The sequence below is a fragment of the Tenrec ecaudatus genome, chromosome 17, assembly GCF_050624435.1.
Source record: "Tenrec ecaudatus isolate mTenEca1 chromosome 17, mTenEca1.hap1, whole genome shotgun sequence".
Classification (NCBI taxonomy): Eukaryota; Metazoa; Chordata; class Mammalia; order Afrosoricida; family Tenrecidae; genus Tenrec; species Tenrec ecaudatus.
Window position 1 is genome coordinate 55,686,037 of NC_134546.1, and position 25,895 is coordinate 55,711,931.

Below are 25,895 nucleotides of genomic sequence, written 5' to 3' on the forward strand. Positions count from 1 at the left end.
ATTTGGTTGTCTAGTCTACCTGGACTAACACATCCTTCAGGTGGCCAGTGACTCCACCGGCCGGCTGATGGGGAACAGACACAGGTTCCTCTGGACATTAGAATCTCTGGGTGGCACAGATGGTTAATGCCTTCAGCAGGTAGCCAACAGCCTGGAGGTTCAAGTCCCTGCCGAGGCACCTCAGAAGAAAAAGCTTGGTGATTTAATTCTGGAACGCCAGCCATGGAAATCACGTAGAGCACAACTCTCCTGTGACATGGCCAGGGGTCGCCAGGCATCAGAACCCACTCAATGTCAGCAGGCTTGGTGACCAGCCAGCCAGGAGGCAGCAGGTCTGGGTTCAAGTCCAGATGATCTGCCTTCAGAGCCGCAGCCACTCTCCGAGTCTGGAATGCCCATTGTGGGAGGGCAGGGTGGCTGACCCAGTGCCTGGCACCCAGTAGGCGCTTTGTAAGTACATGAGCAATGGGAGTGGTTCTCTATTCTATGAGTCAGCACTGGGCAGGGGAGCCAAGAAGCAGAACTAGCTGGTCTGGGAGGTTCACGCCTTGGATGGGGGGCCCTGAGACCCCCCCACACTTCAGAATCACCCTGTTGCCTTCTATGGGGGTGCATTCCCAGGGATGCTGTACCCCACACACCCCAACTTCCCAGGGCCTTTCTCTCACCCAGGCAGTGTGTGGAGGCAGAAAACAGGTTCAGGAGACAGCATGGCCTGGCCTCACCCTCCTCTCTGCCACTCACTAGCTGTGTGAGAGGACTTTGCTTACAAAAATGTAATTCACCCTGCAGATTAGAGGTGCCGAGCAAAGCGTCTGACACAGGGCTGGGGACCCATGAGTTCTCTGTAGAATCTGTGTTTCTCCCATGTCTAGACACACTCTCCTCCTTTGACATGTGCAAAATCAGAACATGGCTTTACGTGGTGCATTTGTGCAACATGGTAGTTGTCTTTTGGGCTGTTGTATGGAGAAGAATCTAGACAATTCCAGTTTCTGCTGGACCTCGTTCCCCAGGGTCCCCCCTGGGGCCATGTCTCCCGGCCCTGACTTTCCATCCTGAGGGATGAGCATGGGATAGTCAGAGAGACTCCCAGGAAGGAGCAGGGGGCACCGCTGTGGCTTCCACCAGCTTTCCGTCCATCTGCTCAGGCCCACTGGGGGCCCCATGTCCAGGGTTCGGACTCACCTTCACCAGCTGGAAGTGGTAGGGATGGAAGACACGCAGGTACTTGATGGGGATCTGGTAGGACACCAGTTCCTCTTTCGTCTTGTTGTCCACCACTCTGAGCACCACATCTGGAGAGGGAAGGAGGGGGCATGGAGTCAAGGCAAGGCTCAGGGGACTCTTGCCCTCCCAGTGAGGTGCAATGGTGAGAGGGGACAGGCCTTGCTGAGAGCAGGGCCACACTGAAGAACCAGCACACGTGCCTATACGCACATGTGGAATGCACACACATGCATGCAGAGGTGAGCAGAGACACAACACCACATGGACTGTCTGAGCCCCCGAGGTCCAGTTCTCCCTGTGCACCAGAAACCCCCACCCTAGCGGTGCACACACACAGATGGGAGGGAGCCCAGCCACTCGTGGCTGTAGACACACGCTTGCACACACAGAGACACACACACAGGCAGGTGGAGGACCTCTTCCCAGTTACAAGATCCCTTCTCCTGCTTGAAGCTCAGCAGGCGAGAAGGGAGGGCCCCTCTCCCACATATAAGAGGAAATGGAGGCTCAGTCAGCAACAGTGACCTGGCCAAGAACCCTCCAATGGGAAGGGAAAGAGGACAAGCGACCAGAGACAGAAGGAACATTCAGAAGCATGCCCCCTCAGTGCCCTCTCTCTAAAGTGATCTCATTTTGTCATGAAAAGTGTCCACTTTGGATGCGTGCTGAGGGGACTGCCTGCAACCAGCGAGTAGTGCCATGTAAGGAGCACCCACTGTGTGCCAGGCACGGGGATGAGCGCTCCTATGCGCAGCCCCCTTCACAGCAATCAGTGACTGTCTCCGTTTTCAGTCTGTCCGCTGGGGCTGAGAAGGGTGGCACAGAGTGGGCACCACTCTCTCTCACTGCTACCGAGTCAAGGCCACTCATCGTGACCCCATAGGACAGGGCACAACGGCCCCTGTGGGTTTCTGGGACTGTGACTCTTTACGGGAGCAGTAAGCCTCATCTTTCTTTCAAGGAGCGGTTGGTGGTTTCAAACTGCGGACCTGTGGTTAGCAGCCCCATGCATAACCACTACGCCACCCAGGGTCTCTTGGTCATCACACTACTGGTAAGTGGCTGGTGAGCCAGGCTGGGTCCATAGGCTCTGAGGGGTCTTCCCCACTCTGTAAGACTGAGACCTGAGGAAGGAGAGGTGAGAGAGGAAAAGAGGAAGAGGGGTGCGGAGGAGGGAGTAGAGAATGAAGGAGAAGGAGTTAAAGATGAACCTGAGAGAGAGGCCAAGAAAGACTGCCCTGTGTCTCCCTTTGAGCTAAGAGGCTTCAGCACCAGGGACAGCTGCTGGTCCTACTGTGCTCACAGGCTGGGATCTCCTTGGTTCTGGGTGACTTGCAACTGAACGGGTCATTTGGACATGGGGTGGGTCATTGAACTTGGGAGTGTAGATGGGAGCTGAGGGTCATGTTAAATAATCTACCTCTCCCCTCCTCCTCCCTAGACCTCTTCCCAAGACCTTGTAGGCCCAGAGAGGGAGGGATGCTTGCCAAGGCCCCTCAAGAGCTAGCCACATGGGGTCCATGCTCAGTGCGGAGGAGGGTGGGAAGGGCAGCAAACGTTTTTGGACTGGCTTGAAGAAAGGGTACAGCAAGGGGTTGGTCCCAGTATTGTTACCTTCTTGCTCTGTTTCTGTGGCCTTTAGCAGGCCACTTAACCTGTACCCACTACCCTGCTCTGGAACAAGGTTACTGTTTAAAAATCTCCTCTCCCCTCCCCCCCCTCAGGAGTAGGGTAAGGGTGGGAGGGTGGCGGTCGGGCTCTCCAGTGGGGTGTGCACTGGCCTCCTCCTTATTCATTTTCTGTGACTCTTGACCCTGAGTGAACTGAGGAAATTCAGCTGGAGGTCCCAATCAAAGCCACGAGGCCCTAGGGACCTTGAGCCCCCAATCCTGGTTGACATTTGGGGAAGAGTCCCCACCAGTAGAAGAGCCATTATTGGGGGGATGGCCACCCTCCCAGCCCTGTCTCCATGTTACAGACAGGCCTCACCAACTTCTCGGGGCATCGTGCTGTGTCCCCACCAGCCCCCTTTGTGTGGTTACCAAGTCATTTGTGCCACCTGCCTGCTTTGGCCCTAACATGTGGGGTGGGGGGGGGGCGGGGGGGCTGGAACTCCCCTTAGCTTTCCATTAACACATCCCTATGCCTCCACTCACCCTGCCCCTGCCTCTTGGCTCAGCCCCTTGCCTCCCCCACCCTCTACCACACACATCACCACAGCAACCGGTTCTAGTCAGATTCCAGCAAGCATCTAGCACCTGCCAATGTTCGCTGCCTGCCCAGATGTCCTCACCCCCTGTCCCCATTTCTGCTGCCTCAAGGCCACTGACCTCATCACACCCCTTCCTCTCATCACCCGGGGGGTTGTCCCAACCCAGCTCTGCTCACCATCCCCCAACTTCCCCTTAGCCACACAAATGCACCTGCACGTACATGTATGTACACAGCATGCAAACTATGTGTTCCCATGCATGTTCCCATTCACCACACACACACACACTGCCACCAGACACACCAACACGCCAGCGTGTACCTACTCACACACAATGTACACACACAAACACACACAGGAACCAGCCCATGGACATCCACACAGGCTCACGTGTGGATTTGCATGAAAGCCTGAGTCAGTTTTCCTTGTTTGCATTTTCTCAAATCACCCCAATGGCTCTGCCTACCCATTTATAGGAGGAAAAAGAAATCAATTCTCTACCTTGACCTAGAGCTCGCTTCCTCCTGTTTCAACGATGTCCCTCCCCCTCCCATCTCCCTCCTCCAGTTCCTACAGCCTCTAGATTTTGTATTTGGGAGATGGACAAAGAACAACCAGTTCTGCCCAAGGCCTTCAAGGGGAGGAGGGACCCACCCACAAGAAGGGAGATGGGGGTCCTTCTGATGCCCTAAGGCAGTCAATGTGACTGGTTCCTATAGTGCCCGTATTCCCAGCAGCCCTGGCATCAGCTAGTCAGTCAAGCCCTGGCCTATGGTGTGAAAATATGAAGAGGTTTCCAAAAGCTCATGGAAGAATCCCAGTATCTCCCGATTCCATTTTCCGAGAACCATTTTAAAGCCCCCTGGTCCATGTATGTGCACATGTGTGTGAACATGGGTGCCTGGGGGCTCAGTCTAAGTCATAGGTTCTCATGCTTATTTGGCTTAGCAACCCAAGGACTCAGCGCCCCCCTGGCAATGAGACCTTTTTCACTGTAGCCCACACTCCAGGACCAAGTGCGGCCTCGCCTGTTGCAGCCCCCTGGATCATTTCAAGCCACCCCACCCCCAGGAAGTGGCATCGCTCCCTTTGGAAAACACTGGTTTAAACCCTGCCTTGAAACATCGAAATCGTCCACCCAGGCTAGACCTGGCCGAAGCCAGGGGGCTGAAAGGGTTTCCTTGGGGCGAGGGGTGCAATTTCTCTAAGAGGAGACCCCAACCTTTGGGAAGCCCCGGACATGCCTCTTCGTGGGTGGGCAGTGACCCAGGGAGGTCTGGGCAGGGAGAAAGGTTCAGAACTTTTTTTTTTTTAAATCCACATGTGGCAGATAGGACACTGGACCCTTACAAGAGCAAGCAGTGCTGAGTCCTGGCCCCTCCGCTCACTGACGACAGCCCTGCAGCCAACTCTCTGGCCTCCCTGCAAACCAGTTTGCTCATCCATGCTCCTGGGAGGCTGCTGGGGCCTCTACAGGACCATCGATTAGGGGGAGCTAGGAAGCCCACCTGGGCCTGCTGGGGCCCCGCAGCAGGAGACGGCAGGAATAACAGCCATAGAAATAATAACGGTCATAAAAAGATAAGCTCTCATTGTCTGGGAAATGCGTTTATGTGGAGCGGCTCTTCCGTTCGAACAGGCTGGGAGATGAGGCGTGACAAGATCAGGATTTCTTTTTCTGGTTTCCTTTAAAACAGTTTTTTAACTGAGACCAAGGTGTTCAGATGGCTTTCAGCTGAGTGGTGGCGGGATTTTGCCACCTTTGTAAGTGGCTTTCTGGGCTTCCCTTTGCAAAGCACCTGCACCCCCGCCCATCCCAACCCCAGGCCTCTTCCTGCCCCCAGCCTCACCTTCCTTCCCAGCCCTGACCCCAGGCCTCTTCCTGCCCCCAGCCTCACCTTCCTTCCCAGCACTGTCAGCGGGGATCTCTAGTTTCATGGTGTCCCTCCAGACGGGGGACCTGGTGTACTTTGAAGTCACAGAGGTGACGGCCGTGGAGTCCTGTTTCTGTGCATCCTGCGAGGTGGTTTTCCTGTGGAGGGGGACAAGGACAGGGGTGAGCCGGAGACAGTGTCCTGCCTGCTGCTTCCCCAGCCCAGCCTCATACCCCACTGTCCATGCATCATGCATCGTGGGCAGAGCATGGAGTGTGACCGGCCTGGTATGGGCAATCTTGTCCCTCAGGCCCAGGGGATCTCAGCCCTCTGTCCTACCAGGCCAGGGGACCGTCTGGGTCACATGTTCCACCACTTGAATGGTCACTTGAGCTCAGAGGTTCTGGGCGAGGGTGAGGGTGGGAGTGGGCCACTGCCAGAGAAGGGGTGCATAGTGCCAGCCGTGTGTGCAAGGATGCCCTCCCCACCTCTCTTGGGGATCTGCTAGGTGGGAGGGGCCTGGGAGGTAGCAGCGCCTGTCCTTTCTTTTGCCCCTCATTTCCCGAAGTGTCTGGCCCAGATGCCCACGGTCTCCTGGCTCTGTGCCCTTCTCTAGTACCCACTGTGTGCCACTGTGTGCAGGGGCCCTGGTTGAGCACTGGGGCTGGGTCTGGCATTATGGTGCCATTGAGGGGTTTCCTGCTGCACCCTAGTGCACCCATGGGCATGGGGATGAGGCAAATATGAAACAGCTCGGGGAGAGGGAATTCCTGGTGGAGGGGTGTCCGAGGTGTTGGTGCAGTTGCTGCAGCAGTGGGTGCTGGGGTTTCGGGGAGAGCCCCCAGAACCTGTCAGGGGGTTGTCCCATACCCTCAGGGTGGGGGGAGTCTCCTGCACATGTGGGATCCCAGGGTGGGAAGCAGAGAGACATCTTCACCAGCCTGCCCAACCCCAGTCCAGTCTGTTCTAGGAAGCCCTCTGGGGCCTGGCCCTCGCTGCTCCCTCTGCCCTGCTGACACTGCGGCTGCTCCCGCTCCCCACTCACACCAGACCTGCTTCTACAGATGATTTTTCCTGTGGGAGACCTGCCCTCCACTCCCAGGGTCAGCCGAGGGGCTGGTCACAGGGACCCTGCCGCTGTCAGCCCTCTGGGGTTTCCCATCCCAGCTCTGCTCCGGACTTTGGGCAAGTGACACTGCCTCAAGTACTTTCTTTTCCTCCTGTCCTAAAACGGGAGGAGCAACCATCCCCAGCCGGCAGGGTTGTTATGGAAACGAAATGAGTTTCTATGCTTCCAGCTACCTTGAAAATGTTAATTATACCTCCCCCCATTATCACAATGATCAGAATTTATTACCCAAAAGCAGGAGAGATTTCAGTCTCAGAGGCTGTACTACCACCTGTCCCCACCCCCTTGGCCTGTTTCTCCCCATCTTGGTCCTGGTTCTGGGTCTACAAGAGCACTCCCTGGTAGTGTGGCCCAGGCGTGGAGTCCTAGAAAGAGAGGTGGGTTTAGAGACCATGATCCTCTCTGGGTGAGGTCCCCTCTCTGAGCCTCAGTTTATCCTGTCAACAGTGGTACCTCAGAGGGTGGTTATGAGCACCAGGGAGGATGGGATGCTGGGGACCCCTAAGCAGTCCCGCTTCAAGCTATGTTTTTCTTTGTGATGCGAGAAGGGGCCTGAGGAGGGGAGGGTGCCTCCCTCCTGCTCAGTGCCCTCCAGACCCAGGAACCCTAGGACCAGCGGTAGGAGCCAGGCGCTTCTGGGAAACTGCAGGCTGGAGGGCAGAAGGTGGCAGAGTGGAAGAGATGTGGTGCTCGGCTGCCCCTCCGCTCCCCCTCAGGCAGAGTGTGGGTCGAGGGCTGCTCCCTCCCGGGCCTGTGCCTGAAGCCCTGTCCTAGGTTTCTCCATGCCCTGACTCCCTCCAGTGGCTTCCCCCACCCCCCACCCCATCCCACATGCCAGAGTCTAAGCCTCAGGGTTCTCAGCTGCTTGTGACCCACTAGGATGGGAGTCCATGAAGGTGTCCAAGCAGGGCCTTCCTCCACCTCAAGCAACAAGCCTGGGCTGACAGACCCCTGGCGCAGGGTGGACGGAGCAGGTAGCACTGACGTCGGGGAGCAGCTGACTTCAGTCACAGCAGAGTGGTGACAGGATTCAGGGCCTGTCTCTTCCTGACCTCTGTGGACTCCTGCCACCTCTCTTTCCCTACACAAGTCCAAGAATCCCAGGTGGAATTAGATGGGGCAGGATGAGGGAGCCAGGAAGCTTCCGGGTAGGAGAGCAGGAATTAAGCCAGCAGCTCCTCTCCCTGCTCCCATGGAAAGCAGACAGCGGAGGTGAGTGGAGAAGACATAGCTTGGGAGGGGTGAGGCCAATGGGCAAGGAAGAGGCTTTTAGCATGTGGAGGAAGCTGTCAGGGTAATGGCTTTTCCCGGCACGGCTGATTCCTCTGGGCCTCGATGCTGTTCTAGAAAACAGAGAAAGAGGGGCCTGGGGTCCTCACAGGATAGGGGAAGGGGCTGAGCTGACTCAGCCCCCAGCCCCCAGTACGTGGCCTGGGCTGATTACCTAGGATGCTGAGACTCCTGGCCCCTGACAGGTTTCGGTTACAGACCCAGAGTTTAGGGGTCTCTCCAGGGCTTGCCCATCCCCCCCCTCCCCCGCCCCAAGTCCTGCTCTAGCTTTACCAGGCAGCTGCAGGAGCGGCTGAGGGAAGTGCCCGTGGCCTTGGCATTAAGACTTGATGCGGCTCTGCCTGGGTGGAACGGCGGGGGGTTCGGAGGCACAGATCAGCTGCCAGAAAAGTCTTTTCTCCTTCCCACCCACCCCCGGCCCGGTGTTTAAAGGGGATGTGTGCACTTGACAAAGGTCAGGTATAGTCAGCCATGGTGGGGGCTCCCACCCTGGCAGATGCTGGGGGCCAGGCCCACACCCACCTGTGAGAGGGAGGGAGGGAACTGGAAGGAGTTTGCTTACTTTTTTCAAGGTCACCACTAAGAGCAACTGGGCTTTCTAGTTTCCAAGGGCAGCTGCTGTGAGGGGAGGGGTGGGGGGGGCGGGTTCAGAGAGGAGGGAACTGTTCCCTCTCTCTTATCTCTCCCCACCACCCAGGGGCAGGTGCCCTGGGGGTTTAGTGGTTACGAGTTGGACTGTTAACCTACAAGTCAGCAGTTCAAAACCAGCAGGCGCTCTGCAGGAGAAAGATGAGGCTTTCTAGTCCCAGTCTCAGAAAGCCTCAGGGGCAGTTCTCCCCTGTCCCACAGCTTCGCTGAGAGTCAGAACTGACTCCAAGCAGTGGGTTTGGTTTGGTTTGTTGTTCCACCCAAGAAACTGCCACTTGTGGCCTGAGCGTGGCTGCTCTTCCCGGCAAAGGATGGGCCTCTTACCCTGGGCTTTCATGTATTAATTGGGTTCTAATGAAGCATCACTAATTGCTGATGGCGCTACAACACCACAGGTGGGCCTCCACTTACACAGTAACTGATTCTGGAGTTGGCGGGGGCGGATCTGCAAACGGGAGGCCAGCCCATTCCCCACCCACACAGGCCCTGGCAAGACCACCACTGCCATCGAATCCATTTCCACTCAGAGCAGCCCTAGATAGGGTTCCCCGATCTTTACCGAGCCCACAGCCCTGCCTTTCTCCCGGGGAGGGCTGGTGGGTGTGAAAGCTCACCCCAGCACCACCAGGGCTTCGGAAAGAAGATGTGGCCCATTCCCAGGAGCTCTGAGCTGAGTGCTTGGACAAAGGGAAGGCTCTTCCTGGGAGATGGGAACACTGTTCCTCCCCCCTCCTTGTGGCCCACATGGGCAGCAGCTCAGGGAGGCAGGCAAGGCAGGAGAGGCCCACAGCAACAGGCTTGTGGCAAGTGCCAAGTCAGACTGTCAGGCCTCATTGTCCCTTCTCTCTCGTCTGCTCTTCCAGAGAGCCTTCCCCACTCTGTTTTAGGCACTCGACCAACACAGACCTGTGTCAAGCTGCGCTGTGGCCTAGCTTGAGGCTCCCAGGAGCCACCTTTTAGACAGAGGGCGGAGAGCCCACCTGTCTGTCAACCCGGGCTCCAGGTAGGGGTGAGACAGACAAGACAGGACTTGGGGGCCTCAATGGGTTTCCTCTGGACTTTCTCTCTTCTGTGTACCTCCTTCCTCATGGATGCAGACTAAAAACGGGAGGGATCTGGGCCAGATAGAATGATGAACTTCCCAACCTCTGCAGGGAGCTGTGTGCTCCCCAGGTTGTCCCATGACCTCTGCTCGCTACTGTGTCACCCGCTTGGACCCTAAAGGCACCGAGTTCGCCATTTCTGGTGTAGATCCTGCTGATGGAACTGTGTGTGTGTGTGTGTGTGTGTGTGTGTGTGGTGTGTCTGTTTGTGTAGCTGCATTGGAAGCCAGAGCCCAGCTCCCTGACCAATGGTCTCCCTTGCTTTTCCCTGGCCCAGTGGTGCTCAACCTCCCTCATACCGCGACCCTTAAATACAGTTCCTCATGTGGTGGTGACTGCCCCACCCATGAAATTATTTCATTGCTACTTCATCACTGTCATTTTGCTACTGTTACGAATCATCATGTAAATGTCTAATAGACGAGATGTATTTTCATTGTTACAAATTCAATATAATTCAAGCAAAGTGATTCATCACAAAAACAATATGCCATTATATATTGTAAAATATTTATTTCTAATGGCAAATCAATGAAACTTTGTCTTAAGGCATGGTGAGTGCAGCATGGGTAACAGTCTTCATGCCGGGTACTCATAGGTGGGTGTATCTGCTTGTGGGCGGCCCCACCTGGAGACAGATAGCAGAGTGGTGTCCTCAGTTCCTAAGACCATCAGAAATATGTGTTTTCCGATGGTCTTAGGCGACCCCTGTGAAAGGGTCCTTTGACCTCCCCCAAAGGGGTCACGACCCACAGGTTGAAAACTGCTGCCCTAGACCACAAGCCCTCTGGTCCTGAGGACCACGGGGAAGGCAAGGACAGAGGGAAACCAGACGTCAGGGAGAACTGAGAGGATGCCCCAGGTGTCTGCCCAGGCTCAGAGCTGAGCAGAGGAGGCAGCTGGCCTATCTGTGACTAGCTGTGGGCCAGGACCAAGAAGTCCCCCTGCACCCCAAGCCCCACCCCCCAACACCACCATACTTGCTCCCCTCTCAGGCCGGCATTGCCTGTTCTTTCTCAATGTCCCTGGAAGACGGCACAAGTCTTCTGGGGTCTGTCTCTGTGTCTCAGGCATGAGAAGCCCTCAGGGGACCCTGGGCAGGGCCTTGGGCAACATCTGGAAAGCATCCCTGTGGTTACAGTCTGGCTAGGGGTCGGGGCCAACTTTCCTTTGAACCGCTGACGCCAGCTGTGTTTACAGCCTGGGGTCAGAGAGGCAATCTCACTGCATAACAATTCCAAGGCTCAGCCTCCTGGGGCCTACATCATCTGCAGCAGGTGTGGGCAGCAGCAGCAGCAGATCCAGGGCCTGCGCCTGCCTCCTGCCTTTTCCCCTGGGCATCCTGCTGGAGCCAGACAGAGAGTCATCTTCCGCTGACCAGCCACTCGACCTCAGGCACGCCCTTTGGCTGCCCTGGTTCTCTAACTCGGGGACAGCTGGCCTCTTCTGCCAGGCCCATTGAGAGAGAGCCGAATATGGAGGGGACCAAGCTCAGAGAGGGATCTAACCAGTAAAGGAGGCCGCTTCTTCCTGGTGCTGTTCCTACAATCACAATCACGTCACCCAGACTGTTCCTGTTATTTTAGCTGAGCCCAACCCTGAGACAGGCCCGCAGGTCTGCAGTGAGTCATGCTGGCTCTCCACCCACTTGGCCTGGAGCCCTGTCCTTTGAGGCCCTTGACCAAAGGCCCACCACCAGACAGTGAGGAGGTGGGAAGTTCAGATCCCAGCAGGTGTCTCCAGACTGGCCCCATGCATCCCTGCAGGAGAGATTAAGGCAGGACCAGGAGGAAAGAGCTTTTACAGATTTGGGAATCCTACATCCTGGCTCAGTTTAGACACTCAATGGTGCCGCTGTTGGGCAGGTCACAGAAATGCCCTGAGCCTCAGTAACCTTGCCTGTGACATGGGGATCCCACGATGCCAAAGCACAGGACTGGGTGGTGATTAGATGGGAGGAGGTTTGCCAGCCACACAGGAGATGCAATGGGTCTAGCCCGCTATTTCCCTCCCTCTCTTACCTGGTAAATCGCCCTCCTTTTAATCCTTTCTCCAGTTGAGTCTGAGGCTCAGCCTGTGACCAGGATTGGGGCTGAGGATGTGGCCAGAATCAGGGCTCAGCATGGGACCAAGATCAGGGCTCAGAGTGTGACCTGGGTCAGGGCTCAGTGTGTATCTGTTAGGTACTTAGGTTTAGGGACAGGAGGGTTGTCCCTCCCATGCCTGCAAAGCTCCCCTAGAGGAGGTTGGAAGGAAATCAGGCAGCCATTAGACACCTATGAAGACCCCAAACTCCTATTCAAGCCCCTGAGCCAGGTGGGAGGTACACCTGGGTGGTCCAAACTAGGCCCAGGCTGATGACCTCGCCCAGGTGGGCTTAACCCAGCCAATGGAGTCAACCAATACCTTCAACCATGCCTCCCCAGCCAGAGGATTTAAATATCCTGGCTAAGGGAAAGCTGATCTCCTTTTACCCTGCTCCTGGTCAGCAAGCTGGAGGGTCGGGTGCACACATGCTGCCCAGGAGTGCCCCGTCAGGGCCTACTTGGGGCCCACAGCCTCTCTCTGGCCCCTTGTACTCTCCTGCCCCTGCTTGTGCCAGCCTCTGGCCCCCTCGCTCTCTGGCCCCTGTTCTGCATGTGGGGGTGCCTTTTCCACGAGGTTGCTCGTGCCCAGTTGTGAACCCCTTTGAGACTGTGAAACTTGAAACTTGTCCTGTCCTTCATACAAACTCACTTGGTTTACAAAACAGACTTCGGTGTGAACGCTTTCATCGGGCGAAGCCAAGAATTGAGGTATTACCCATTCAGAGTGTGACCAGGGTCAGGTTCCAGTATGTTTCCATGGAGGGGTGTGTGTGTGTCAGTGTGTGCCCAGGGTCCGGGTCTAGGGTGTGTCCAGGGTCAAAGTTCAATGTGTGTCCAAGGTCAGGGCTCAGAGTGTGACGGGAAAGACACACTGTGATCAAGGTCAGGGCTGTCTTATCCAAGGTCTCCTGAGCACAACTCTAGCTGACATCATCTGTCTCATTCCTCTCCCCTGGCCTGAGCCACGCCCGCTCCCTGTGCACAGAGGAAGCAGCCTCCCCTGCCCAGTACTGGCTTGGTCCCCACTCCTTAACTCAGGACAACACACAGCCAGAGAGGCATCTGCCAAGCCTGGCAGCCCAGCTCCCCAGCCTCAAGCAGAGGGTCAGACTCCACAGGCTCTCGCCTGGCTGGCCCCTCCCCTACAGCAGCCCCCCCTGCCTACTAAAGTCCCCCCACCTGTCAGTGCCGCTGCTTTCCTGGCCCCTGCTGTGTCCTGATGGACAGGTTTTTCTGTGCCAACCTGGGAGACAGATGCCAGGCACTGCTCAGGCCCCAGGACCACGAGCCAGGCCTAGGCCAGCCAGGGAGACCCTGAGCCTGAGCCTTTGTCCAGAAGTCTTGGGCATGGAACCTGTCTCACAGCTGCCCAGCAGGGGCACTTGCTGTCTCTAAAGACTGGACACCTCTTCCCAGGCCAGAGACCAAGTCATTCTGGCCATTGGCCACAGACTGTCTAATCAGGACAGGCCTGGGATAGTTTGGACGCTAAACTTTACATCCTGGCCATGGGAAAACTGAGGCTTAGAGGGTTTGGCTGGGTCTGGGAGTGGTGGTTACGTTCTGGGCTGCTAATCACGAGGTCAACAGTTTGAAACTACCAGCCAGTCTTCAGGAGACAAATGAGGCTTTAGCCTCCTGTAAAGATTTACAGTCTTGTAAACCCACAAGGGCAGTTCTATCTGGTTCTATAGGGTCACCATGAATAAGAATTGGTTCCATGGCAGGGAGTCTGGTTTTTGTTTTGTTTTGTTAATGGAGAAGAGGAGGAGGAGGGAGTCTGCCCCTGGGATGGGAGTGTGCCTGGGTGGGTGAGGACAGGGCCTGCTTGGAGAATGGAGAATTCTAGTAGGGGTGAGCAGAGTGGGAGGTGGAGTATGTTGGTGGGGAGCCAGGAAGGCCAGTTCAAACTCCCCTATGCTGGGCCGGGAACCCTCTCGGTCCTAGGAGCAACAGGGAGGCACGAGAGGGCTCAAAATAAAGGCTGTGGCAGGAGAGGGCCAAGATCAGGGGTACAAGAGCAATGAGAAGGTGTGGTCATCTCGGGGAGTAATGGAGCTCCCTGGGAGAGAAGTAGCCAGAACCGAGAGGCAGGAGAAATGGACAAGCCTAGGGGGTAAAGGGATATGATCCCTGATTCCAGGATGAGGGAAGAGGACACTGAAGGAGGAACGCTAACGAAGCCGTGACCTCCAGGTCGAACAGACAAAGTGTGGACACAGAGGAAGAGATCCCCGAGAAGAGAGGGCTCCAGTAGATCGGTCACCAGGGACTGACACCATTAAGAGATCCCATGAGACGAACGAGCTGCCTGTCGACACAGGGCCAGGCATGGCGTTCCCCTGTGACTTTTGAGAAAGTTGTTCTGCCACAGTCAGATTGGAAGCCAGTTGGAGAGTTGAGATGGAGTGAAACCGAATCACACAGTGGGCAAGAGCCTTCCCTTACCCACGGGGCCAGTAAGTGTGGGGCCCCTTGGGTAGGAGGACACCCATCATCATGGGTCTCAAGGCTCTGATAAGGGGTGAAGTGGACATGCCCCAAAGACGGGGGTCCTCATCAGCTCTTCCATCAACGGGGCCCACTCCTCACTCAGCGCCCCTCCCTGGGACTGTCTGCTCATAGGCACCAAACGGAGACAGGAGGACAGAGAACAGGGTAGACCAAGACTTCCTGACCCCCATCTGAGGTGAGCAAAATGGGGTGGCAGAAACTTCTTCCCAGAGCAGGGAATGCAACTGGGCTGTTAAGCTTAGAGGCCCCTAACAGGAGCTACAAAAAGATGAATCCAGAACTGATTACAGGAATCTACGTATAGCCTCCTCCCTGGGGGAGGGACAGCAGAGAAGAGGGCAGGGGGAGACATCAGACAGTGTAATATATGACAAAATAGTAATAATTTATGAATGATGAAGGGTTCATGAGGTAGGGGGGAGTGGGGACAGAGGGGGGAAATGAACAGTAGATATTAAGGGCTCAAGTAGAAGGCAAATGTTTTGAGAATGATGATGTCAACAAAGGTACATATGTTCTTGACACAATGGATGGATGTATGGATTGTGATAAGAATTGTACGAGCCCCCAATAAAAGGATTGAAAAAATAAAGATGAATCCAAAAGAATGAGACATTAGTATATTTAAAGATATGTGTGTATAGAGCAAAAGCTCCATTTGCAGATACAGTAATATATTATAGTCATATAGTATATATTATATATGATGTTATATAGTATATACTATATATGACATGGTGGTGTCGTGGTTCTGCGTTCAGCTGCTATCTGCGATCTGCATGGTCGGGAGTTGGAAACCACCAGCTGCACAGGGATCAGGCGTTGGGCTTTCTACGCTTGTGAACAGTTACAGAAACCCATGTGTCGCTATGAGTCAGCGGTGACTCGCTGGCAGTGGTTTGGTTGGTGTATATGCATTTCACAAAGGTTGTGAAAAACTGGAATGAAAAGACATTTCCCAACAAATGTTGGGGGTGTGTGTGTGTGTTTATTTTTAAGCCCTGAAGTGAAGTATTCATCATGAGAAAATGAAAACTTCAGCGGACTTGCTTGTGCTTATTTGATGCTGTTTCTGTGTGTTCTGAACTCGGCCGTCTGTGGTCACCATCACTTTTCAGGGTTCAGACCCTTCTAAGGAGTCCCCTGGGGGCTGGGGGCTGCCCAGGGCTGGGGGGCGGCTAGCACTACAGGACCCTGGGGTCCTCACTTCCTGGTTCATTTGCATCTCATTAGCACCTCCTTCAGCCCGTGGGCTCCGGCCCCTCCCAGGGTGGGCTGGGGGCTGTGATGCGCTCCCCACCCCCACCAGCCCCCATCTCTAGCCTCTCCCCGCCCCAGGAGCTGCAGCCTCTCCGAGGGCGCCAGCAAGCTGGAATGTGCCCAGCACCTTCCCATCCCCGCCTGGCTCCCGCCGCGCGTTCCCATGGCAACGGGGTGACGGCGCGGGTCGCAGTGCCCAGCTCCCCGCCCGCCGCCCGGGCTGGATTGGTGATAGGCGGCGCCTGCGTCTCCCGAGATGATCGGCGATAATTGGTTTATGGAAATAGCTGAGGGGAGAAGCCGGTCGCTCAGCGAGAAACAGCCTCCCTGCCAAGCCTGCTCTCTGCCACCTGTCCTCGGCCCAGACTGAGATGGAGCTGGGGGAGGGGAGGAGAGGAGGTGGGGTGGGGGGCGGGCTGGGAGAGATGCTGCTTCAGAGGCAAGCAAGTGTTTCACCTGTTGGTCCCCAGCACAGTTTCCGGTCCCCTTTTGCCTTGTGGGGATGGGGTTGCCACAGTAACCGGGTGTTTGCCTTGGTTGCCCTCTGGACCCTAAGTCTGTGCCCAGGCCTATGCTGGGTGCATTGCTGGGGGCATGGAAGTGGACATCCAGGTTCTGTCCTTGGTTAGCACAATTTGAGGGCACAGAGACGATCTTGCTGCTCTTCTGGACATGTAAGGCCCCTAAGGTGGGCGGCAGACAGGCTTTGGGTACCAGGCTGTACCGAGATGTGTCCCCAGCAGCTGGGGGTGGTGTACCCCAGGGCAGAACCAATGAAGCCCCCACCGCTGGGAAAGTGGCAGCGGGGCTCAAGGAGAGGATGGCTGGGAGGTGCCTGTCCCAGGGCTGAGTGTGGTGGAATGGGGCACCCACAGGTCAGGAGCGGCTATGGTTGTCACAAGGGCTCAGCCCCTCTGAGCTCTGAGTCCTGGCTGAGCTGAAACTAGCTGGTTGTGAGATCCAAGAGCCCCTCACGCCTCCAGGCCTGCAGGCTGCATCCCATGCACCAGCAGGGAGACTGAGCAGCAGGCCTCCCATTTGCAGAGCCCCAATGTGATTCCCCGCTGGGGACCCAGGCCCAGTCCTGAACTACCAACCATCACGCCTAGTCCTCATCACAGCCCGGCGCCTTTCCCTGTCCCAGCGTGGTACTTACACTATCACATAGGGCTGTGGATCGGAGCCATCCTTGTTGGTGGGTAGGTTAACAGCTCCGTGGAGAGTGACCTCGACCATCTCCATCCTGGAAGGGGACAAATGGCTGTTGCCAGACTCTGTGGCCTGGGAGGTGTCCAGGGGATCCCGTGGGTCCTCGAACTCCTGTGGGGAGAGCCAGGGCTGAGAGACCTCTTCTGGTGTGGTCGCCTCCCTTAAGTGCCACCCCATAGTGGCTAGTCCCTCTCACAGGTCCCCTCCCGTGACTGTCTCCTTTCATCCTCTCAGTCTGGAATGACAACAGCTCTTGTCTTTGACCTTAACTTCTCCCACCCTCCACCCGCCCTACCCCATATTTATTTTCTTTCTTTTATAGATCATTTTATTGGGGGATCTTACAGCTCTTATAACAATCCATACACCAATGTTTCAAGCACATTTGTACATAGGTTGCCATCATTTCTAAAACATGTTTTTTCTTCTTGAGCCCTTAGTATCAGCTCCTCTTTTCTCCCCCTTGTGAATCATTTATAAATTATTTTCATTTCATATTTTACACCGTTCGCTGTCTCCCTTCACCCATGTTTCTGTTGTTTGTTCCCATGTTGGGGGGGGGGGGTTGTATGCCAATCATTGAGATCGGTTCCCCCTTTCTCCCCCTACCTTCCCCTTCCCCTCATGGTATTGCTACTCCCAGTATTAGTCCTCAATCTTCCCGGATTCCGTGTGTCCAGAGCTCTTATCTGCAGCAGTGTACATGCTCTGGTCTAGGCAGATTCGTGAGATAGCACAGCGGTCATGATAGTGGCGGTGTGTGGTGAGAAGTTTAAATAATTAGAGGAATGCTGTGTGTTTCCTAGGTGTTATACTGCACCCTGGCTGGCTTGTCCCCTTGTCTACAGATGGGCTTTGGGTCTCCATTCTGACTCCCTTCATTTGCATCAAAATGGTTGTTAGTTTTGGGTCTTCTGATGCCTGATACCGGATCCCATCAACACCTCATGATCACAGACTGGTGTGCTTCTCCCATGTGGGCTTTGTTGCTTCTCAGCTAGATGGCTGCTTGTTTATCTTCAAGTCTTCAAGACCCCAGATGCTATATGTTTTGATAGCCAGGCACCATCAGCTTTCTTCACCACATTTGCTTACGCACCCATTTTGTCTTCAGTGATTGTGTCCGGAAGGTGAGCATCACAGAATGCCAGGTTATCAGAACAAAGTGTTCTTGTGTTGAGGGAGGACTTGAGTAGAGGCCCAATGTCCACCTGCTATCTTAACACTTAACATATAAATATATGTACATAGACCTATATCCCTATTAATATATTTACATATATGTAATATACATGCCTGTGTTTATACCTCTATAAATGTCTTTTTTTTAAATTTTTAAAAAAATTTTAACAATTTATTAGGGGCTCATACAATTCTTATCACAGTTCATACATATACATACATCAATTGTATAAAGCACATCTGTACAGTCCCTGCCCTAATCATTTTTTTCTCCTCTTTTCTTTTTTTACATTTTATTAGGGACCCATACAACTCTTATCACCATCCATACATATACATACATCAATTGTATAAAGCACATCCATACATTCCCTGCCCCAATCATTCTCAAAGCATTTGCTCTCCACTTAAGCCCTTTGCATCAGGTCCTCTTTTTTTTTTCCCCTCCCTCCCCTTTACCCCCTCCCTCATGTGCCCTTGGTAATTTATACCTCGTTATTTTGTCATATCTTGCCCTATCCGGAGTCTCCCTTCCCCCCTTCTCTGCTGTCCCTCTCCCAGGGAAGAGGTCACATGTGGATCCTTGTAATCAGTTCCCCCCTTCCAACCCACTCACCCTCCACTCTCCCAGCATCGCCCCTCACACCCTTGGTCCGGAAGGTATCATCCACCCTGCATTCCCTGTACCTCCAGCCCTCATATGTACCAGTGTACAGCCTCTGCCCTATCCAGCCCTGCAAGGTAGAATTCGGATCATGGTAGTTGGGGGGAGGAAGCATCCAGGATCTGGGGGAAAGCTGTGTTCTTCATCGGTACTACCTCGCACCCTAATTAACCCATCTCCTCTCCTAAACCCCTCTATGAGGGGATCTCCATTGGCTGACACTTGGGCCTTGGGTCTCCACTCTGCACTTCCCCCTTCATTTAATATGGCATATATATACATATATACATATACACACATATACACATACATACACACACTTATATCTTTTTTTTTTTGCATGATGCCTTATACCTGGTCCCTTAGCACCTCGTGATCGCACTGGCCGGTGTGCTTCTTCCATGTGGGCTTTTTTGCTTCTGAGCTAGATGACCGCTTGTTCACCTTCAAGCCTTTAAGACCCCAGACACTATCTCTTTTGATAGCCGGGCACCATCAGCTTTCTTCACCACATTTGCTTATGCACCCATTTGTCTTCAGCGATCCTATCATGGAGGTGTGCAGTCAATGATATGATTTTTTGTTCTTTGATGCCTGGTAACTGATCCCTTTGGGACCACTCGATCACACAGGCTGGTGTGTTCTTCCATGTGGACTTTGTTGCTTCTGAGCTAGATGGCCGCTTGTTTATCTTCAAGCCTTTAAGACCCCAGTCACTATCTCTTTTGATAGCCGGGCACCATCAGCTTTCTTCACCACATTTACTTGTTCACCCACTTTGGCTCCAGCCGTTTTGTCGGGAGAGTGAGCATCATAGAGTTCCAATTTAATAAAAGGTATTCGTGCATTGAGGGAGTGTTTGAGTAGAGGTCCAAGGTCCTTCCGCCACCTTAATACTTGACCTATAAATATAGACACATAGATCTATTTCCCCATCTTCCTATATATATTTGCATGTACATGTCTTTGTCTAGACCTCCATGAATGCCCTTTGACTCCTAGCTCTTTCCTCCATCTCCCTTGACTTTCCTCCTGCCCTACTACCATGCTTCATTGCCACCTGGGCTAGAGTATACCTCTTCTCTAAGCAACCTTACCCTTGATCATTTCCCACCATGCCTGCCACTCCCCCTTCTCTACCATTTGGGGTCCCGTGTTTTTCCCTTGTCCCTGGGTTTGTTAACACCACTTCCTTACCCCCCCTACTCCCCTACCCCAAGTCCCCCCGGAACTGTCGGTCCCGTTGTTTTTCCTCCAGATAGTTCATCCAGCCTGTCCTATTCAGACAGACCTGTGGAGTCACTAACATGCACGAAAACAAGACAGAGGAAAACAAAGCAAAAGTATACAACCAGACAACAAAACAACAAAAACAAACCACTGACAAAGAACAGAACAAAACAGTTCACAAGAGAAAAGCTTGTAGTTAGTTCAGGGATCGTTTGCTGGCCCTTAGGAGCGTTTTCCAGTCCAGTCTGTTGGGGCACCACGCCCTGGCCCCAAAGTCCACTTTCAGCATTCCCTGGGGACCTTGCCACTCCATTCCCTTGCTGTTCCGCTGCACTCCCCCAGTGCTTTGCCTCGGTGTGGTGGGATCAGGTCAGGTGCAATTCCCACACTGCTATAAATGTCTTTTGCCTCCTAGTTCTTTCCTCTATTTCCTTTTACTTTCCTCTTGTCCCACTATCATGTTTGACCTTCATTCGGTTCTCAGTAATTACTCTTGGTTACATTGAACCATCAATTTTAGATCTCTTGTTGTTCCCTTGTCCCTGGCTACCGCCTCTCTTTTCCCCATTTCCTCCTCTCCCCTGTCCCCATGGAACTGTTGGTCCTGTTGTTTTCTCTTCAGGATTGTTTATCCTGCCTATCTTATATAGACAGACATGGAAAAAACAAAACAAGAAAAAAAAAAAACCAAGTCTGTCTGCTGACCTTTTTCAAGTCGGGTCTGATGCAGCACCAAGCCCTGTCCCCCAAGTCCAAAATCTATTTTCAGAATTCCTCGGGGCCTTTGTTGCTTTGCTCCCCTTGCTGCTCTGGTGTGCTTTCTTCACATTACGCCCTGGTGTGTGTGTGGGGTCAGACTGGGCACTATTCCCACTCTGTGTCTCTGGTGCTGTCCCTCACCCCCCGTAGCACTGTGGGTCAGTAAGGGGGCGTCATGTCTCATGGTGAGGTTGACTCTATGGTCCCCTCTCTGTGTATTGGCTGCTCAAAGCAGGAATGTCTTCCCCGAAGCTTAGTGGGCCAGGATGCTGTCCACTCCCTCTCTTTCCCTCTTACTTTGTTCCCCTGTGGTCTGGGCAGACCTGCCACACGCCCCAGGCTATATCTTCAGTGCCGTCCTCTGTAGTGCATTCTTCTGGGGAGGGCCACATCATATTTCTGTCCCCCAGTCCTGAACTGGTCACTTGCAGCAGAACAAGGCAGTGACCTCGCAGTCTGCCCCCTACTGGGCCACCTGTGTTGGCTGTGGCCATCTTGGTCAGTCTAGATTACCACCTCCTCTCGATCACGCCTCTGCCACACCTCTCTCCTTACAACCGTGCTGAAATACAACCTTGCCGGAGCTGGAAGCTGCTCCAACCTCCTGCTCCTTAAGACCAGGCTGCCTCCCCTTCTCAAGCCCCTTCCCACCTCCAAGCCTGTGCTTTTGCAGAGGCCCTTGTGGAATTCTGAAATCCCACCTGCTTTCGGTCCTTGCATGGTCCTTGCCACGGGCCATGTCCAGTACCTCCTGTGACAGCACTTGACAATGGCAAAGCCTTATCTCAGTGCATTAACACAGGGTGGTGATTATGTTGGTCCATCATCCACCCTGGAACCCTGTGGGCCAGCAAGGGTACAGGGGTGGGGGATGGGAAAGTGCCTGCCTACACCCGGGGTCTCTCTTCTAGGCTGGCTGGCCTAAGCACATAGAAGTTCAACAGCGGTAGACTCAGTGCCTCCTCTCCTGACTCCTCAAAGTCCCCAGAGCAGAGGGAAGCAAGATCCCCCTGCTCAGCCCTGAGGAATTTTGTGGACTCTGTTTGCTCAGCCCTGTGTGGGGTGACCCTGCCTATCCATGCACCTCAGCAGCAGCCCTGGGAGTGATACCCCAGCTCTTGACTTGCCCCCACTTCCACCTTCTCTCCCCACTCTCTGGGTCACGGGTGCTCCCATGCTTCTGGAGGTTCGAGCCACACCACGGAGCTCTCCGTGTTGCATGGTCTCCCTCCCCTCACACCCCAGGCCCCTTCGCTCAGCTCGCCCGTCAGCCATCTCGAGCATCTGGGATTCCCCACTTCCTGCATCGCCACTCCAATGCTTCGGTCCAAGACCCTTGGATTTCTGCCCAGACTTCCTGATAGCTTTCCCTGACCACCCCTGCCCCCCGCCCCGTCCCCCCCCACCATTCCCACACAGCAGCTGGAGGAATCCTTTCCAAACGAAAGGTCAGACTAGTCCATCTTTTGCTCAAAATCATGCCCTTGGCCCCTGCTGGCTAACTGCCACCACGTTCATTCTGACTTACAGGAACCCTATGGGACAGAGGAGAACACTCCTGTGCTTCCATGTCTGTCAGTCTTTGTGGGAGCAGACAACCTCAGCTTTCTGCTCCCGAGGGCCTGGCAGATTCGAATGCACACTTTGTAGTTAGCAATCCAACAGGTAGCCCAGGACACCACTGCTTCCCCAGAGCTGTACGCTGACCCATCAGGCCCATGCAGTGCGGCCAGTGACCCAGTCCCAGCTCTTACCATGGGGCCCCTGGCTCACTCATGTCACTCACAGCAGCCTCCCCTCTAAGATGCTCCTCCCTGCACCCCAGCTGCTCCCACTGCAGAGTCCCTCCCCCCAATTCTGCTCCCCAACAAGATGGCTAATTAGGAGGCTAGGACATTCCTCCCACCCCAATGTACACATCACAGAGAAGCCCTGTATCTCCTCTGATGGATGAGGATGAGGGGAGGGGGCGCCCACTGCAGCAGAGGTGTCACCACCATCTGCAGAGGTGTTAATGAGAACTAGCACCCCACCCCCCATTTCCCTAGCAGATTGGGAGGGGGCAGTATTTAACAGGAGCTCTTGTGAGTAGAAAGGGGGTAGGGAGTACCAGAGCAACACACACGCACACACACACACACACACACACACGTCAGACAGCTAACTTCCTGCTCAGTGGTCTATCTTCACCATATCTTCCTCCTCCTCCACCCCCAGGGTGGGTAGGTGTCCTGATTGAGGGGTACAGAAAAGAGGTTAGCAGCCTGGGCCTGAGAGACAAGAGGCTGGGTTTCAGCCCATCTCTGCCCCAACTCTGTACAGTGTCTATGAGCCCTGACATCCTGCCTCCCATGGTCGTGCGGTCTGCAGTCCCTTCAGGGAGGCAGGTGGGGTGGGGTGGGGGGTGGTAACCAATGTCTCCCTCAGGCCAGACTCCCAACGGGCTCCTCGGAGAGCAGCCCCAGCCCCCTTGTTGTTGTGAGGGCCTGGCCCAACTTGGCCATTTGTGCAAGGGCTCGGCCTGACTCCCAAACCAGGCATTGCAGCCCAGGAGATGTGTCCATTCCTTGCTGCCTTGCCCCCAGGAAGAGACTTCCTGTGCAGGTGGGTTCTGTTTCTGACCCCAAGGCCAGCTGCCAGGGTGGTGCTTCTTGGGGAAGCCTGTAGGTGCCCACTGGGCATCCTGGGCCAGGGTGGGCTGGGCCCAGTGTAGGGCTGGATAGAGGGGGCAATGGGACAGGCCACATCCACTCTCTCTCTTCCCTTGTCTGAAAGGGCCTCTGCAGGTATCCTCAGGATGTAGCAGGACCAAGAGGTGCCCCAGTTGTGGGAGCACTTTACTGGGGGACAGAAGGTATACATTGGGTCCAGGTGGGGGGAGTAAGCTGTGGGTGGTGGGGAAAGTTCCTGTAAGATCCATCTGTGGTGGGTCAGCAGCATTGAGGAGAGATGCAATCTTCCCGAGCCAGAAGCAGAACTGGGTGCTCACATGGGGCCCATGTAGCCCCCCCAATGTTGTGGGGGCTGTTGTTAAATGCTGCCAAGTCAGTTCTACCCGATGCTAGCCTCCTGTGCGGTATAGGGTTATACCCCAGGGGTTCAAGGATGCATGTGATCTTTCAGAAGCAGACCTGCAAACCTGAATTCCAAGGCACCTCTGCATGGGTTTGAACTGACACCCTTTTAGCTAGTAGTCCAGCTCTCAGCCATTTGTGCCACTTAGAGACTCATCAAGACCACCAATTCCACTGCCAATGAATCTGTTTCAATTTCTGGGCATCCCTTATAGGATTTGTGAGACTAAATCTTTAGGGGAGTGTATTGGACAGGGTTCTCTAGAGAGACAAACCAGATTGCTAGTAATTATATATAAATATATTTATAAAGATAGATATATAATTCAAGAAATAAACCACTAAATAATATAAAGATAGATAATACAAGAAATTAACAGTTAAATTATAAAGAAGTGAGACACTAGCAGTCCTTTAAGGCTTGAGAGCCACCAGGTGCCAGTCCCCTTCTGTAGAGAGAGCTGGGCTATATATACCCAGGCAGCAAACAGCAAGGCAGGTCCCCAACTATCATCAACTGTCAGTCCCCAGCTCCAGAGATGAACATTCCAATCGTGTGGGCTTAAAGGGACCTCAACTTACAGCGACACAGTCCACAGGCTAGGCATCCCACAGGTAGTGTACCCCTTTAAACTGAGGCACAGAACAACCAAGGTGAGGCTCACCGAGCCATTTAACCCTCTGCCCTTCAGTTAATCCTACTTGTGTTTATCGGCCAGGCTGGCACAATAAACTATAGCAGGGAGCAACAGTCTCATCTTTCTCTCTCTGAGAGGTTATGGATTTGAACCAGCAACCTTGAGGTTAGCAGCCCAACTTGTCACTCACTATACCACCGGGGTTCCTCTCCAATGTTACTTAAATAACAACAGCAATGACAAACTCACGATTGAGCGGATGCCGACTCACAGGGCTCCTATGGGACATTGTAGAACTGCCCCTGTGGGTTTCTGAGACTGTACATCTTCACGGGAGCAAAAAGCCTCATCTTTCTCCCAAGAAGCAGATAGTGGGTTTAAACTGCTGACCCTCTATGCCACCAGGGCTCCACCTTCCATCATGAGTAGGAGGCAAGCATCTGTAGGCAGCTTTTCCAGATAGGGCTTTCTTATCCATCCATCGGGAGCCTGGTCGCTGGTGGGCTCAAGTCTGGGGGCGAGTGCTGAAGGCTGCCGTATCCCAACACACACACTCTCACCTGTGTCCCCGGAGCAGGCATCCCAGCCCTCCCTATCCACGATGGCAGTCGGGCCTTCCATCAGCCAGGGCAGGCCAGCAGATGGCCCCTAGGCCCTCACTGGTGTCTCTGGCGGTATCACCGGGCTTTGAGTTAACAAAGGACCCCATATTCTCTAGTTCCAGCATCTAAGCTTGCCTAGGAAGTCCAGACCTCAGGATGGAAACTCGTGTGTGCCCTGTGTTTCACATGACCCTTTCACAGGTTAAGAGGAAGCCCCTCGCCCCAAAGCACCCCGCTTAGCTAGTGAGCGCAGGGATGGAAATAGAGTTGCTGTCATTATTGGTTCTCCGATCCAGGGAGTTTCAATTCACAGCCACTCCAAGTGACACAGAAGGACTGCCCGTTGGGGTATCCTGGCTGGAATCCTTCTGGGATCAGATCTTGCTCCGGCAGAGCCACTAACTGCCAGTCTTTCAGTTAGCAGCCGAGCGCCTAGCTGTGGAGCCACCAGGGCTCCCCATTGCCATCTTGACCCTAACGCGGGCTCTTTGCAGTGGCCACAGTGTGTGCCCACGAGGGCGCCTACCCAAGCGCAGGGCAGTGGCGGTGGGAGCATTTGGAGTAGGGGAGGCTTATCAAAACAAGACATGCAAGTCCAAGATCTAGAAAGAAGAAAACCGATAGCTTGATTACACTTCAAAAATCCATAGCAACTTCTTTAACGTTCTCAAACACACTGGAATTCCGAAAATGACCGGGGACGGGGGCGCAAACTGGAGAAGGTATCTGCAATCTATAGAAAGGATTCATGTTCCTAAGACACGCATCAAGATTGGTAGAGAGTCAGTGGACGAGAGGAAGAGCGTGAAGGAGGTGCGTTGGCATAGCGGCGACAAGGGGTTCAGACCTAAGAACAATTGCGAAGATGGCCCAGGACCAGCAGTCCTCCGTTGTGTTGTCCGTCGGGTCACCATGAGGGGGAACACTCGACGTCACGGGACAACCACGCAGAGGGTTGAAATCTCGCCACGTCGTCTGGGGCACATGGTGCATGCTCGACTAAGGCTGGCGATTGGAACCACGCAGAGGCACCTCGGAAGACAGGCCTGGGGATCAGATTCTGAAGGGTCCCAGGCTTGAAGACCCCAGGGAGCTGGTCTGCTCTGCACAAGCAGGGCCGCCGTGAGCCGGACGTCCTGCTCTGAATCCTCAGGGTCACTAGCCATTGGGAGAGACTCAATGACAGCTAA

The 25,895-nt window shown here is 54.3% G+C and overlaps 1 protein-coding gene across 1 annotated transcript in view; it reads right to left on the reverse strand.

Moving 5' to 3' along the window:
• CCDC33 (coiled-coil domain containing 33) overlaps nucleotides 1-25,895 on the reverse strand; it is a 134,372-nt gene that overhangs the window by 68,728 nt on the left and 39,749 nt on the right. The window contains exons 3-6 of the mRNA XM_075535561.1: nucleotides 24,256-24,262; nucleotides 16,504-16,658; nucleotides 5,341-5,474; nucleotides 1,191-1,298 (exon numbers count right to left, since the gene is read on the reverse strand). Coding sequence (XP_075391676.1) covers nucleotides 1,191-1,298; nucleotides 5,341-5,474; nucleotides 16,504-16,658; nucleotides 24,256-24,262 — 404 coding nt within the window. The remainder of the gene's footprint in view (nucleotides 1-1,190; nucleotides 1,299-5,340; nucleotides 5,475-16,503; nucleotides 16,659-24,255; nucleotides 24,263-25,895) is intronic.